At 38.4% G+C, this 13,047-nt stretch overlaps 1 protein-coding gene across 5 annotated transcripts in view; it reads left to right on the top strand.

Moving 5' to 3' along the window:
• The window catches only part of LOC148188624 (macrophage mannose receptor 1-like), an 18,176-nt gene extending 5,129 nt beyond the window's left edge, over window positions 1-13,047 (top strand). Inside the window, exons 2-8 of one of the 5 annotated variants that reach the window (XR_015777362.1) lie at window positions 1,822-1,972; window positions 4,180-4,355; window positions 6,203-6,422; window positions 6,879-7,226; window positions 7,550-7,662; window positions 10,055-11,345; window positions 12,232-13,047. Coding sequence is in view for 4 of the 5 variants with exons in the window: in XM_088081643.1 (XP_087937769.1) it covers window positions 1,840-1,972; window positions 4,180-4,355; window positions 6,203-6,422; window positions 6,879-7,226; window positions 7,550-7,662; window positions 10,055-10,186 (1,122 nt within the window). In the remaining variant the exon portion in view is untranslated. Of the gene's footprint in view, window positions 1-1,821; window positions 1,973-3,645; window positions 3,769-4,179; window positions 4,356-6,202; window positions 6,423-6,878; window positions 7,227-7,549; window positions 7,663-10,054 lie in introns of those variants that run through there. The other 4 variants (XM_088081643.1, XM_088081644.1, XM_088081646.1 and 1 more) reach the window with 4 other exon arrangements.

Genomic DNA, 13,047 nt, shown 5'->3' with positions numbered 1-13,047 from the left:
ATATGAGCGTTGAAGTCACCCAGAAGAACTATGGAGTCCCCAGTCGGCACCCTTTCCAGGGCACCGCCCAGAGACTCCAAGAAGGCCGGGTACTCCTAACTGACGTTGGGTGCAAAGGCACACACAGCAGTCAGAGACCTCCTCTCTGTGACTCGCAGTCGCATCGAGGCGACCCTCTCGCTCCCTGGGGTCAACTCCGACACAGCGACGCTCAGCCGGGGGCTCGTGAGTATCCCCACACCCGCCCAGCGCCTCTCACCCTGGGCAACTCCGGAAAAGGCGAGAGTCCGTCCCCTCTCCAGGGTTGTGGTTCCAGAACCAGTGCTGTGCGTGGAGGTGAGCCCGACTATATCTCGTTGGTACCGCTCAACCTCCCGCACCAGCTGCAGCTCCTTCCCCACCAGAGAGGTGACGTTCCACGTCCCCAGAACCAGTTTGTGACGCTGAGGATTTGCACGCCCGGGGCCCCGCCCCCGTCTGCCACCCAGCACACAAGGCACCTGACCACAATCCCTTTCCCTGCGGGTGGTGGGCCCACAGGGTGGCTGCTCCACGTAATTTCTTGAGGCTGAGCCTCCAGACGCTCGCCAGTGAGCTCCCTCTCCAGGTCTGGCCTCGGTGACCCCATACCGGGCGAGGTACCCATATCCCGAGAACGCCGTTTCATCTTGGTCTTTTCTGAACCGCTCTTAGTCTGGCCCCTTCCCTGAGACCACTTTGCCTTGGGAGACCATACCAGGGGCTGGTAGCCCCAGACAACCCAGCTTCCAGTAGAACAGGGGCACGCAAACCCCCCCACCACGGTAAAGTGGCGATTCACGGAGGGGTGTTAGAGCATTTTAAAGAGTTAAAATGTTAGAGCATTTTAATTCTTTAATAGTTTGGCAGTTTGGCTGTTAGGATGCACAGTACAGCTACTTAACATCAACACGTCAGCATGCTGATCTGAGCTCTGAGCTTCAGTACGACCTCACAGAGCTGCTGCACGACTGCACACCAGCGATACTCAACCTACGGCCCGCGGACCACATCTGACCCCATCAGGATGACAGGTGGGCCCCAAATTATTTTGTAATTCACAATGAAAATAAATGAATTCACACATTTTTATTTATTTAGTTATTTTTTTAATTTCTTTCTTTTCTGAAGACTTTATAATCCCACAGCAGTGATATTCAAATGTAGGATCAGCTCAAGAAACAGAAGCAAGAGAAAAATGCAAAAAAAAAAGAAAGAAAAGAAACAAAATGAATTTGAGAGTTTAAAAGGGCTGATAAAAAAATTCCAAAAAATACTACACCAGTGAAATGGTAAACCATCAGCTCCTTTAACCCTTTGAAACCTGAGCAAAGTGGTTTGATTTCTTTCAAAAACAGAAGAGGCAAATTACCAGAAAATGAGTAAAAACATTATCTGACATCAAGCAAATAAATAAAAATTATAGATAAATGAACAAAAAGATAAATAAATACATAGCTAAGTAAATAGATAAATAAATCAAATAAGTAAAATAAATAAAAACAAACATTTAATTAATTTTAAATATAAAATTAAAAGAAAAATACCTCAGGTTTCAAAGGGTAAATACCTTGTGGAGGGCACCTGAACACAACACGAGGAAACTGATGTGGATCCATGGTGTGTGCTTGTTGTGTGTGAGAGAGTGCATATGACTGTGTGTTTGTGTGTGTGTGTGTGTGTGTGTGTGTGTGTGTGTGTGTATTTGTCTCTGATGAATGTTTATCAAACATGTTATTGAAAACATAGGCGGTTCCTGAATTTCTGCTTTTCCCAAAAATGCAAATAATTGTTTTGTGTGAGCGTTTTCCATGAGGTGAAATGACACTGAGGGACTGTGAGGCGTTCAGTCTGAACTCGGGGAGCGATTTGATCAGCCGCAAGTCCGAGGTCACACACTCAACCCGACTGAGAGCCGACGAGATGGACACAGTCCTGCTGCTCGTCATCGCAGGCAAGTGTTTGATAGGATTTATTATCTTTCTTTATCTTTATCTTTATTCTCAGTACTTTAATATATCTAAATATGGGATGCACCGTGATGTCAGTAAAAAAAAAGTTTGAAATTGTTTTTTTTTTCATAAAATAAATCAAGTGACTGCGTATTTAAAAAGAAAAAAAAGTCTAAAATTCATGACTTAAAAAAACATCAAAAGTTTCTTCTCATGAGTTTGTGTGAGCGTGCCGCTCAGACGTCATCATGAGGAGCAGCCGACGGGAGTGAATGTGTTAATGACTTTCAGCTTATTTCAGCAAACAAACGTTTATCAAACTAAACTTTCATAACCTCCTTAAAATAAGACAGTGAGTTATCACTGAGAGACATACGACACATGAGGGTGAGCTTCAACGCCATGTGAGCACCACAGTGAGGCGGTCAGGACCGAGGCGCTCCACGTTAACCCTTTCAAAGCTGGAGCAGCATCGCTCTCCTTATGCTGCTTTCAGACGCCTTTCTGAAGTATTTAACCCTTTGAACCCAGAACAAACTGCTGTGATTCCTTTCAAAAACATCTGAAAAAAGGTAACGGGCAGCTTGGTGAGAAATGTTCCTTTAATTGCAAGAAATTAGTACATTTAGATTTCTTTAAATGGAAGGGGAAAATATCTATGAAGAAAAGAAATAAGCCAGGGAAAACTATAATTGTAATTATCATAATTAAGTATTTAAAATAATTTTACAAAATTATTATAATTCTTATGCACTTATCTCCTTTGGTTTTTTTTAATTGTCTTTTTTTTTCAAATAATTTGCAGGGTTTTTTGTAGTTTTTAGTCTTTTTTTTAGAAAACTTTGTGGGTTATTTATTTCTTGAGTGGCGGTCTAAAACATTTAATCTTGCAGGTTTTTTAGACTTTTCTAAAGTTATGGAACTGGATGGCTTAAATCTAGATTTTGAAATGAGTCCTTCTGTGGGGTTTTTGACACTTTAATAATAATTATTTTCTTATTTACACACGTCTCTCTGCTGATGTCGGCCAAACATAGACTGTGTGTAAAGATATTCATACACAGTCTATGAGGTCAAAGGGCAAAAGTCCCTCTGGGCCCGTGTGCGTCACCTTACCGACCTCGATGGTGAAATTCCACTTTTGGCCACCATGTAAATTTTGCATCAGAGCCTGCTGATGTTCCTGGGGGCTCGGTTTTCAGATGCGCGTCCCCAAATTTTAAATTCTAAGCAGTGCACCAATCACAACAGAGTGTGTGAGAGAGGGAGCCAGCTGACCAATCAGAGCAGACTGGGCATCTCTGGAGGCGGGACATAAGCTCAGACTGTTTGAGACAGAGGTGCTGCAGCAGAGGGCAGCACCAGACACATGATGTGTTTTTTGAACATTAAAGCATGTAAACGAATGCTAATAGACCCCCAAAATACTAATATGATCCAGAAAATAATCCTCCTCGGGCCTCTTTAAGAGCGCTGATGCAGAAATGGTGGAGTAGTGCTTTTATTGATGAGGCAGGTGTGCTGTCATGCAAATTTGGGCACGTTGATGTCCGGTGGACCAATCAGATTGCTTGGTCAGATCTGCTTGTTGTATAATCAGTGTTTGATTAATTGTTTGAGGTCTAATTGGCTGTTTTCAGTGTCCTGGTGTGTGTGTTTCCTGTCAGACTCTATGTTGTCACCATTGATTGTGCTGCTGGCAGCTTGTTGTTTTCCAAACGACTAAATTCAGATTCATCCTCAATAACATCAACTGGGACTGATAATTTAACCCTCTGCTTCTTTGAGGAGTCAGAGGGTAATTTTGAGAGATGTGTGTGAAATATAAGCGTGCAGCGTGCTCTGCAGAGAGGGATCACACAGTGCAGCGTTACACTGAGGGATGCATGACGTCTGCTTTATCGGAGCTGCAGGAGAGGAGAGAAGAAAAACACAAGTTCTGACTTTTAGCTGTTGATTTGTTGGCTAAAATCTTTTTTTAAAAATCACTAAATATAGTAGAAAAGTACAATACTGCAGTATAAAATGTAGCACAGTATAAATATAAAGTAAGAAAACAATAAAATAAAATGGAAATACTCAAAACTGTACTCATGTGCAGTACTTGAGTTGGGTGATGTTCGAGACAAAAACTCACATGAATAAATGTGATGTTACAAAGTGAAGAGAAATAAAGTCACCTGATCACTGTGCATGTGCGTCTCTGCAGGACTGTGTGTCGTCTCATCACACGCCGGACCCACGTTCCATTTTGTTCACGTTAAGAGGAACTGGACCGAAGCACAAAGATACTGCAGAGAGAAATACACAGACCTGGCCACCATCACCAGCATGAAGGACATGAACAGCCTGACCAACAGCTTTAATTTAAGCGAGCACCAACAGGTAGAGTCAGGAGGATTCAGCTGTTTCACTTCTCTTCTCCCTCTCTTTGTTAAGTCGTGTCGATAACTGTGTCGCTGACAGGTGGGTTAAACTTTCAAAATCTGATACTACAAAAAATATTGACTCAGTGCAGTAAAAGTACAGTATTCCCTCTAAAATGTAGCAGAGTGGAAGTATAAAGTGTTTTCAGTCCAGACTTCCCTCGTGGTGTTTCAGTGTTTCCCTGTTGAGCTGCAGTGGAGGGACGGGAACAAAAGGAGGAGGACTGAAACTTTGGAAGCTTTTGAAAATATTTTAATATAATTTTTATACTACTGAGGTTGTTCCACATCACGTACACTGAGCGCAGATTACAGAGGATCTCTTTAACCCTTTCAAAGCTGAACTAACTGACTGACTTTCTTTCAAAAACATTGGAAGAAGGAAATGAGCAACTCAACAAGAAATGGCCCCAAAATGAGGAAGAAATTAGATCCGATTACCTGAAAATAAAAAAAGGAGAAAAAAAGCACAAAAAAAGTCAAATTACAAACAAAAACAAAAAGATGAAAATGTCCTTAAGAAGAGGTAAACTTTTTTTTTTTGTAACATAATTTCATTGTTATTATTTTTGTTTTGCAGTGTGCAGAACATTTCCTGCAAAGTTCCTCATTGCATTTTTCCCAAACTTTTAAAAGAAATGAAACCGATTTTCTCAGGTTTCAGAGGTTCAAATGTGTGTGTGAGTGTGTGTGTGTGTGAAAGGCGTCTGAATGCAGCACAGAGCTGATGTCGCTCCAGGTTTAAAGGGTTAAAGGAGCTGTATGTGACATTCAGAGCGTTAATATAGCAGTAAGACACTTTGCTATGGAAAGATATCCTGGAGCGACGGCGTCCTGGGTGGCTGCAGGTGGATGCCGCCGCTCATCACTGCGCTCATGTGATGGTTACTGCTGACGCTGAAGCGCAGCAGCCGCCCTCTGATTTCCCCGAGGTGAACAAGAGAAGCTCCGTTCGCTCTGTTACTGCTGTCGTACAAACTCAAGCTACACTTGAAGTATTTAGAGAAACGTCATTTAAAGACCGACACGTTTCAGCTCGAGGCCTTCATCAGGGTCATCGTGCAACAGATTACAAACAGCATTTAAATAATGTGTACAAAATACTCCCAAAAAAAACTACTTTAATGTAAAGAAACAGTTTAATTTCAGAAAAAAACTTTCATAAAAAAACACTGTATTAAAAAATATGAATGAAGAAACTTTGATTGAAAAGATAAATACAAATAAATTAAATAAAAACCTTTTAAACATCACTTAGTTAAAATTAACTTTATTTACAAACTCACTTAAAACTTCAATTTCAAAAAACACTTTTATTGAAAAAAAATGAACTAAAACATTTAAAAACACTTCAGTAAAAGAATGAATTTTAAAAAACACTCAAAATAAACTTTAAATAAACTTTAAATGCAAAATATTTCAAAACAGCACTTCAGTTCACATAAACTTAATTACTCTGAAAAACTTTACAGAGTTTAGGGCAGAATTAACAAAAGCTGCCTCTTCATGCCTTTTAGTTCTGACCTCTGCAACAACCAAGAGGCTTGAGTCCGAGGATCTCAGAGACCCAGCAGCCACATAAATGTTGACCATGTCAGACAGATCAGACGCTGCAAGACCTTTAATTTTGATATGAGCTGAGTGACAGACGGGTAATCAGTGTGACGATTTTAAGACTGGAGTGATGTGGACTTCCTGTCTGGGTTTTGGTCCGAACACGTGCTGCTGCGTTTATGTCTGATGTCAAAATGTGGAACAAAAGCTGCACGTCTGATTCTTTTTATGTCCATCAAATGTTGTTTTCAGTTAGCCTGGATAGGACTGTACGACGACGTGGACAACTGGAGGTGGTCACTGTCAGACACGAGCTTCTACGGACACGGGGAGACCGAGTTCAGACTATGGGGGAATAGACAACCAGATAACCAGGACAGTGGAGAATACTGCACAGAGATGTGGGCTGATGGCGATTGGAATGACGCACCGTGTGATTTCCCTCGTAAGGCGGTCTGCTGTGACGTCACAGGTGAGAACTTTAACTGGTGAAGACACAAACAAACCAGTTTAGTTTGTTGACCTCTGACCTTCTCTGCGTCTCTTTGCGTCTTCAGTTCCTTTAATGTCATTTAAAGCAGACGGAGCAGAGCTCGGCCTTTGTTTGAATTTTGGAAGCGGGGTCATCGAACTTTATTAATGTCCCGAAACAGGTGGAGCATGAACTCAGGTTTATCCCTCGTCACTGTCTCCGTCAAAAAGGCTTTAAGAAAAGGAGACAAAATAGCTGTGACGTGTCTTTATGGATGAATGTGAGACTGGACGCCTGCATGTTCATATGCACACAGCTCCGTGCTGATTTCACCTTCATGCTCAGATTCATCACTGAACAAAAAGACAAAAATATTCAGAAGTAGAGAGAAAATAAAGTGTTTATGTTGTTTGTTGTGTTGCCTCTACACAGCTCTTCACTGTGGTTCATTTTCAGGCTCTAATGTGACTTTTGTCTTCATCAACACCACCATGAACTGGACTGAGGCCCAGAGCTACTGCAGACAGCACCACACAGACCTGGCCAGTGTGAGGAACCTGACAGAGAACCAGCAGGTACATCAGCTGATGACTGCAGCAGGAGAGTCATACGCCTGGATCGGCCTCTTCAGAGACTCCTGGAAGTGGTCAGATGGAGGTAACTCCTCTTTCAGGTACTGGAGACAATCGCAGCCTGATAACCGTGAGAGTAAGGAGGCTTGTGTGGCTGCAAACTTTAACCAGTCTGGAAACTGGGAGGACTGGAACTGTGACTACAAGAGAGCGTTCATTTGCTACAGCAAACGTGAGTGATGACCTATGATTCAAATGATATTTATTTGACCTCAGCATTAAATTTCCTCAATGATGATATTACATAACAATAATAATAATTAACAGTGAACTCCAGACAATAACTTTTAACTGTCATGATGTTGATAGTTTTTTATGGAATTATTTGGAAGGTTAGCAGCAGTGTTGATCAAGTCAAGTCAGTTTTATTTTATTAATATCTCGCCAAACCATAAAAAAGGTTAAAAAAAGGTTAAAGGTTAAAAATCTTTAATTTTGGTTTCCTAATGTAAATCTTTTGTTTAAAGTGATGAAATCCTGAAACTTTTTCCGCAGCCGAACCACCAAAGCTGACTACGACCAAGCAAGTGTTCAGACTGAGGCTGAGCAAAGAGGACTCCTCTCTGGACCTGAATGACCCTGCTGTGGCCGAGAGCCTCTTGAAGCAGGTAAATCACGTTTTCTCATTTTCTGCAAAGACAAAACCACCGAACGACTCCTCCAAGCACATTAAAATACGATAAGACTCGATCGATCCCCAGAGAGGAAATTCGGCTTAGAGCGGAAGAAGAAACAGACTGAGGAGGAAACAGATAAAGAGCTACTGAAAGTAATAAATGCAGCAAAATAAGAACCTTCAGTAAATGACATTCAGCAGCTAAAAACATGAGAAACATCACAACACTTTGTCCACATCCAGGTCATGACTGGAGCTTTGTGTGAACACACGTGTGCAGAAGTAAAGAGTCTGTTAGTGCCACTCTGCAGGCCTTATTGATGTCCAATGAAGAAGAATCAACACTCAGCACAAACTTTGCTATCTGCCACCAAATGCAGCAGGAAAGTGCCCGAAAACGATCCAGCCGTCTGAGAGACGCCAGAGTTTACAAGAGAAGAAGAAAGTACAACAGAGCTCACAGAGACCTTCGACCCAGGGTTCCCCAGGATCCTTAAAAAGTCTTAAAAGGCCTTGAATTCATTCATCTTAAAATAAAGCCTTAATTGGCATCAAAATGCCTTAAATCAATCTTTCAAAAGTCTTAAAATGCTTCGACAGTGGAGATAGGATTGTTATAAATCTTTTCTTTCTGACACTGCAAAAGCTCAAAATAAAAAAATCCATCTCTGAGTCGTGTTTTATGTTACAATAAATTTAAAACATAACAAAGATTCCTCCATCACCTCAAGTAACTGATAACAATACATTTTTCCTTTAGTATTGGCTACTGAAAAAATGGTCCTAAATTTTAATTCCAGCTGCATTAAAAGTCTTTTAAGTCTTAAATCCCACTTACCTTAAGTTACAGGAAACCTGCTTCAACCACCAAATTCTCATCCGGTCATTCTTGAGTCGGAGTTAGGGATGCCACCCGTCCCGTATAATACCGAATCATCCCGTATTTAAAGGTCAAATGTGTTGTCCCGTACTCAATCAATATTGAATCAATACGGACGGGAACTTTGGGGAGCAACTTATGCCTTTACTTAACTCTTTCCCTGCCACTGACGAGATTTTGCACTAATCATTTTTTTCACTGTAGAGGACAATGATACAGATGTTGTGCAATAACTCATGAACTACATTTTCACATGCTTGGAGAGACACGAGAACTTTACAACCAAAGGACTTTCATGGAGACATAGCACAGTATTAACTTAGAAGCTGCCAGAGAGACTGACACAGGATACATGTCCGTCTTGCTCCAGCCTGGACACAGCCCGCTCCAGCGGGGACATGTCCAACAGCCGGCTCCAGCTTGGACGTGCTACATCTGGCGTCAGGTTGGGCACGTCCGACAGCCCGCACGGACAGTCTGCCCACTCCAGCGCACAGCCATCCCCAGCGCTATTATGCTATTGATAGTGTTATTAATAGTTATTAATAGTGTTATTAAAAGCGTTATTAATGGTGCCCATACCACTAATTCATCACATGTACCTGTAACCATCTTTAAGGTGACACCACAATCATCATCACAGATCATCAGACAGATTATGATGATTATTATGATGATTCATTAACAGCTCTCACATTTAAACAGACTTTCCAAAGATCATGAGCAGGAAAATAATGGCTTAAATGTAAGCTAAATTAAAATGATGATAATTACATTCATAACACAGGCTCAGTGATTATTTAGGTTCACCTCAGTAAGTTTATGATGGCGTCTCAAAGTAAAATTTTTGCGTAACGCAGTGAAGTCGTAGTACGGTCTTAACATGTAGGCCAGTGGAAAGTGTTTTAAAATGTGATTTCTGCATCTCGCCTACGCTGTCTCCATCTTTCAAATATACCACATAGTATTTTGACAGTCTGCAATCTGATATTTTTATCTAACTGATGCAACTATTTCCTGTCATGTACTCTTTATGTCCTTTTCATGTTGAGAGCAGCCAAGGCCTTTAGGCTACATTTCTGCATAAAAAACACAAACTGATGCACAAGAATTCATCAGAATGAAACGAAGTGTCTGACTCTCTAAATCTCCCAAATCTAAATCTCCCCTCTTCATTTGTGTCCCTCTGGCATGGGCCTGCGAGGCGTCCTTCATTTTTCCACCCACAAGGTGGCAACCCGAGTTCAAATGAACCTTTTTGCCAAATTTGAAGACATTTCCAATCGTCGTCGAGAGATTTTGCTCACAAAAACTAAAAGGACGTTCATACAACCTGAAAGCGTGAGGCCTCCAGCCGCGGCTATCGCTGCTGCAGCTGCATTAAAAAGGTGAACATAAAGCCGAGCGCTGCTGAAATGGAGCTTCAGATGAGGAGAAAATGAAAAAGCGTGCAGAATGTAATCTGTGTGTGTGAGCGATGATGTTGAGGAGTTTTGTGTCTCAGATCAAACAGAAGCTGAAGGACCAGGGGCTGAGTGACGACGTCAGACTGAGCTGGAGGAAGCAGCCGGGTGGAAAAATCTTCCACAAGGAGGAGAAGAAGAAGAAGAAGAAGACCACGAAGGACGAGCTTTAAGCTTCAGCTGTCTGTTTTCAGCAGAGAAAAGTGAATTTCTTTCCTCAAAGTCCTCACGTAACGAGTCAGAGCAGAGCTGCAAGAATACGCTGAGTCATGGATTATTCACAGATATTAAGATCATCCGTTCATCCTTTTAGTCATTTTGTGAGCTGGTTCCAGCTTCTTGATGCTTTTCTTTGTCAGATATGATCAGAAACTTCATATCTGAAATTGTTGCTCCATTAAAACAAGACACAAGATTTATCTTTTTAGCCCGTTGGAAATGATAACAGGCTTTTTCACCATATTTCAACATTTTATACATTAGATTAGATAAGAAAAGATACTTTAAGATAAAATAAAATATGAATTGACTGAAGAAAATACCAATGAAAAACAAAAGACTTTCAAAAATATTTATGATAAAAATGTCTTCATTTGGGAATAATATTGTTTCTAAAACAGGAAGTTGTCCCTGTAATGTGTCAGAATATATTCAGAGGAGTCAGCAGTAAATAACTGTATTCATTCTTCTGATGCTGTCACCTTTTTAGGGACACGAACTTAAAGCAATTTCCCTAAAATTATTATTGTCACTTTTCATGTTACTGATACATTTTCCAAGCAAATATTTTCTGGTTCCAGCTTCTGAAATATGAAGATTTCACATTTTCTTTGTTATATATGATAAAAGACTTAATATCTGAAGTTGCTGGTCGATTAAAATAAGACATTAAGATTCAGCTGCTTTGGTTTCTGCCAAATTAGACAATTTACACATACAATATTTTAAGATGAATTAAGATTAGATGAGATTTGGTAAAATATGCTAAAATATACTTTAAAATGAGATTAAAATAAAAAGATCTGACTGAAAGCCACACCTTAAAAATGAGCTTTAATGTTTTTTTTAGAAACTTCAAATTTGATTTTTATGAGAAATAAAATGTCTTTTTTTTAAATGAGAGTGATTTTGCACTTAAAACAATTCTAAAAAATTGAAGTTATGCTGGTTCCAGCTTCTCAAAGATGAAGATTTGATGCTTTTTGTTGTTGTTGTTGTTGTTTATGATCATATATTTAATATCTCTGAAGTGAATTTGTGTTTGGGTTGTGGGAAATTATAACAGGTGTTTTTTGTTTATGTTTTTTAAAACTATTTTCTGACATTTTATAGGTTTGGTACATTTTATTACATAAGATCCTGTAAAATAAGATACTTGGAAAATAATATTTGACTGAAGGCATCTACAGTGAAAAACACAAAAGATGATGCTTTAATATTTTAAAGAATTTTTAAAATCAATTTTCATGAAAAATTTAAAAAAAAATTAAAAATGAATTTTTTTTCAGTTTTAAATTGCATCCAAAATTGTGATGTGTTTTAATCTGTAATGTGTCAGAAAATAGTTATTTAGATTAAAATATGTAATATTCTCATGCTGTTATTATTAAGTGTGTTTTAATATTAATGTTAAACATCTGAGCAAAAATGCCAAATAATTTCTGGTTCCAGCTTCTCAAGTACGAAGATTTGACATTTTTCCTTTAATATATAGTAAAAAAAAACTTAATATCTTAAGAGGTTGGTGGATTAAAAGGTGACATTAAAATTTATCTGCTTAGGTTTTGTCAATTATGGCAATTTTTAATATTTTCTGGCATTTTATACCTAAAATACTTTAAGATAAAGTAAGATTAGATAAGATTTGGTAAAATATGCTAAAATATCCTTTAAAATGAGATTTAAAGAAAAAAAGGATTTGACTGAAGGCCACGCCATAAAAAAGCTTTAATGTGTTTTAGAAACAAATTTTATTTTTACGAAAAAGAAAATGGCCTTTTTAAATGAGAAGGATTTTGCATCCAAAACAGTCTGAAAAATGTCAAATTGTGTTGGTTCCAGCTTCTCAAAGGTGAAGATTTGATGCTTTTTGTTGTTGTTGTTTATGATCATATATTTAATATCTCTGAAGTGAATTTGTGTTTGGGTTGTGGGAAATTATAACAGGTGTTTTTTTTTTTTGTTTATGTTTTTTAAAACTATTTTTGACATTTTATAGGTTTGGTAAGATAACTTCAGATAAAATACATTTTATTACATAAGATACTGAAAATTAAGATGCTTAAAGGAAATAATTTTGAGTCAACTCCAGTGAAAAAACACCTTTAAAAAAGTTGAGCTTTAATGTTTTAAAGAATAGTTGTTAGAATTGTTTCTTTTTTTAGATGCATCCAAAAATGTGATGTTTTCTATCTGTAATCTGTCAGAAAATAGTTATTTAGATTAAATATATAATATTCTCATGCTGTTACCTTATCAGAGATGCAAACTTTAAGCAGTTTCCCTAAAATTATTTAAGTGTGTTTTAATATTATTGTTAAAAGTCTGAGCAAAAATGCCAAACGTTTTCTAATTAAATTAAATGTTAAAATGATCTGCTTGGTTTGTGGCAAATTAGATAATTTTCAATGTCCTCTGGCATTGTGTGAATAAAATACTTTAGGAAAAAGTAAAATTAGATAAGATCTGGTGAAATGAGCTCAGATATACTTGAAGATGAGACAAAAAAGATTTCATAAGATTTGTTCAAATAAGTTATGAGATACTTCTAGATGAGATAAATTAAGATTTAACTTATGGCCACTTTGATGGGGGGGAAAACACCTTTAAAAAGAACTTTAATGTTTCGTAAAAACTAAAAATGTATTTTTATGAGAAAAAATATATATATCATCTGTGAGTAAGCCTATTTTTTGCATCCAAAAGAATATTAATATATAAAAATATAAAGGTTTGATGCTTTTCTTTGTCATTTTGTCAAAAACATGATGCATTTTGTTTTGTTTGAAAAATAAAATTGTCTTTGGAAAAAAAA

Source organism: Plectropomus leopardus, chromosome 9 (assembly GCF_026936395.1).
Source record: "Plectropomus leopardus strain MGB_pleo_1.0 chromosome 9, ASM2693639v1, whole genome shotgun sequence".
Taxonomy (NCBI): domain Eukaryota; kingdom Metazoa; phylum Chordata; class Actinopteri; order Perciformes; family Serranidae; genus Plectropomus; species Plectropomus leopardus.
The sequence above is the reverse complement of the archived record's forward strand: the minus strand, read 5'-3'. Positions and strand labels throughout refer to the sequence as shown.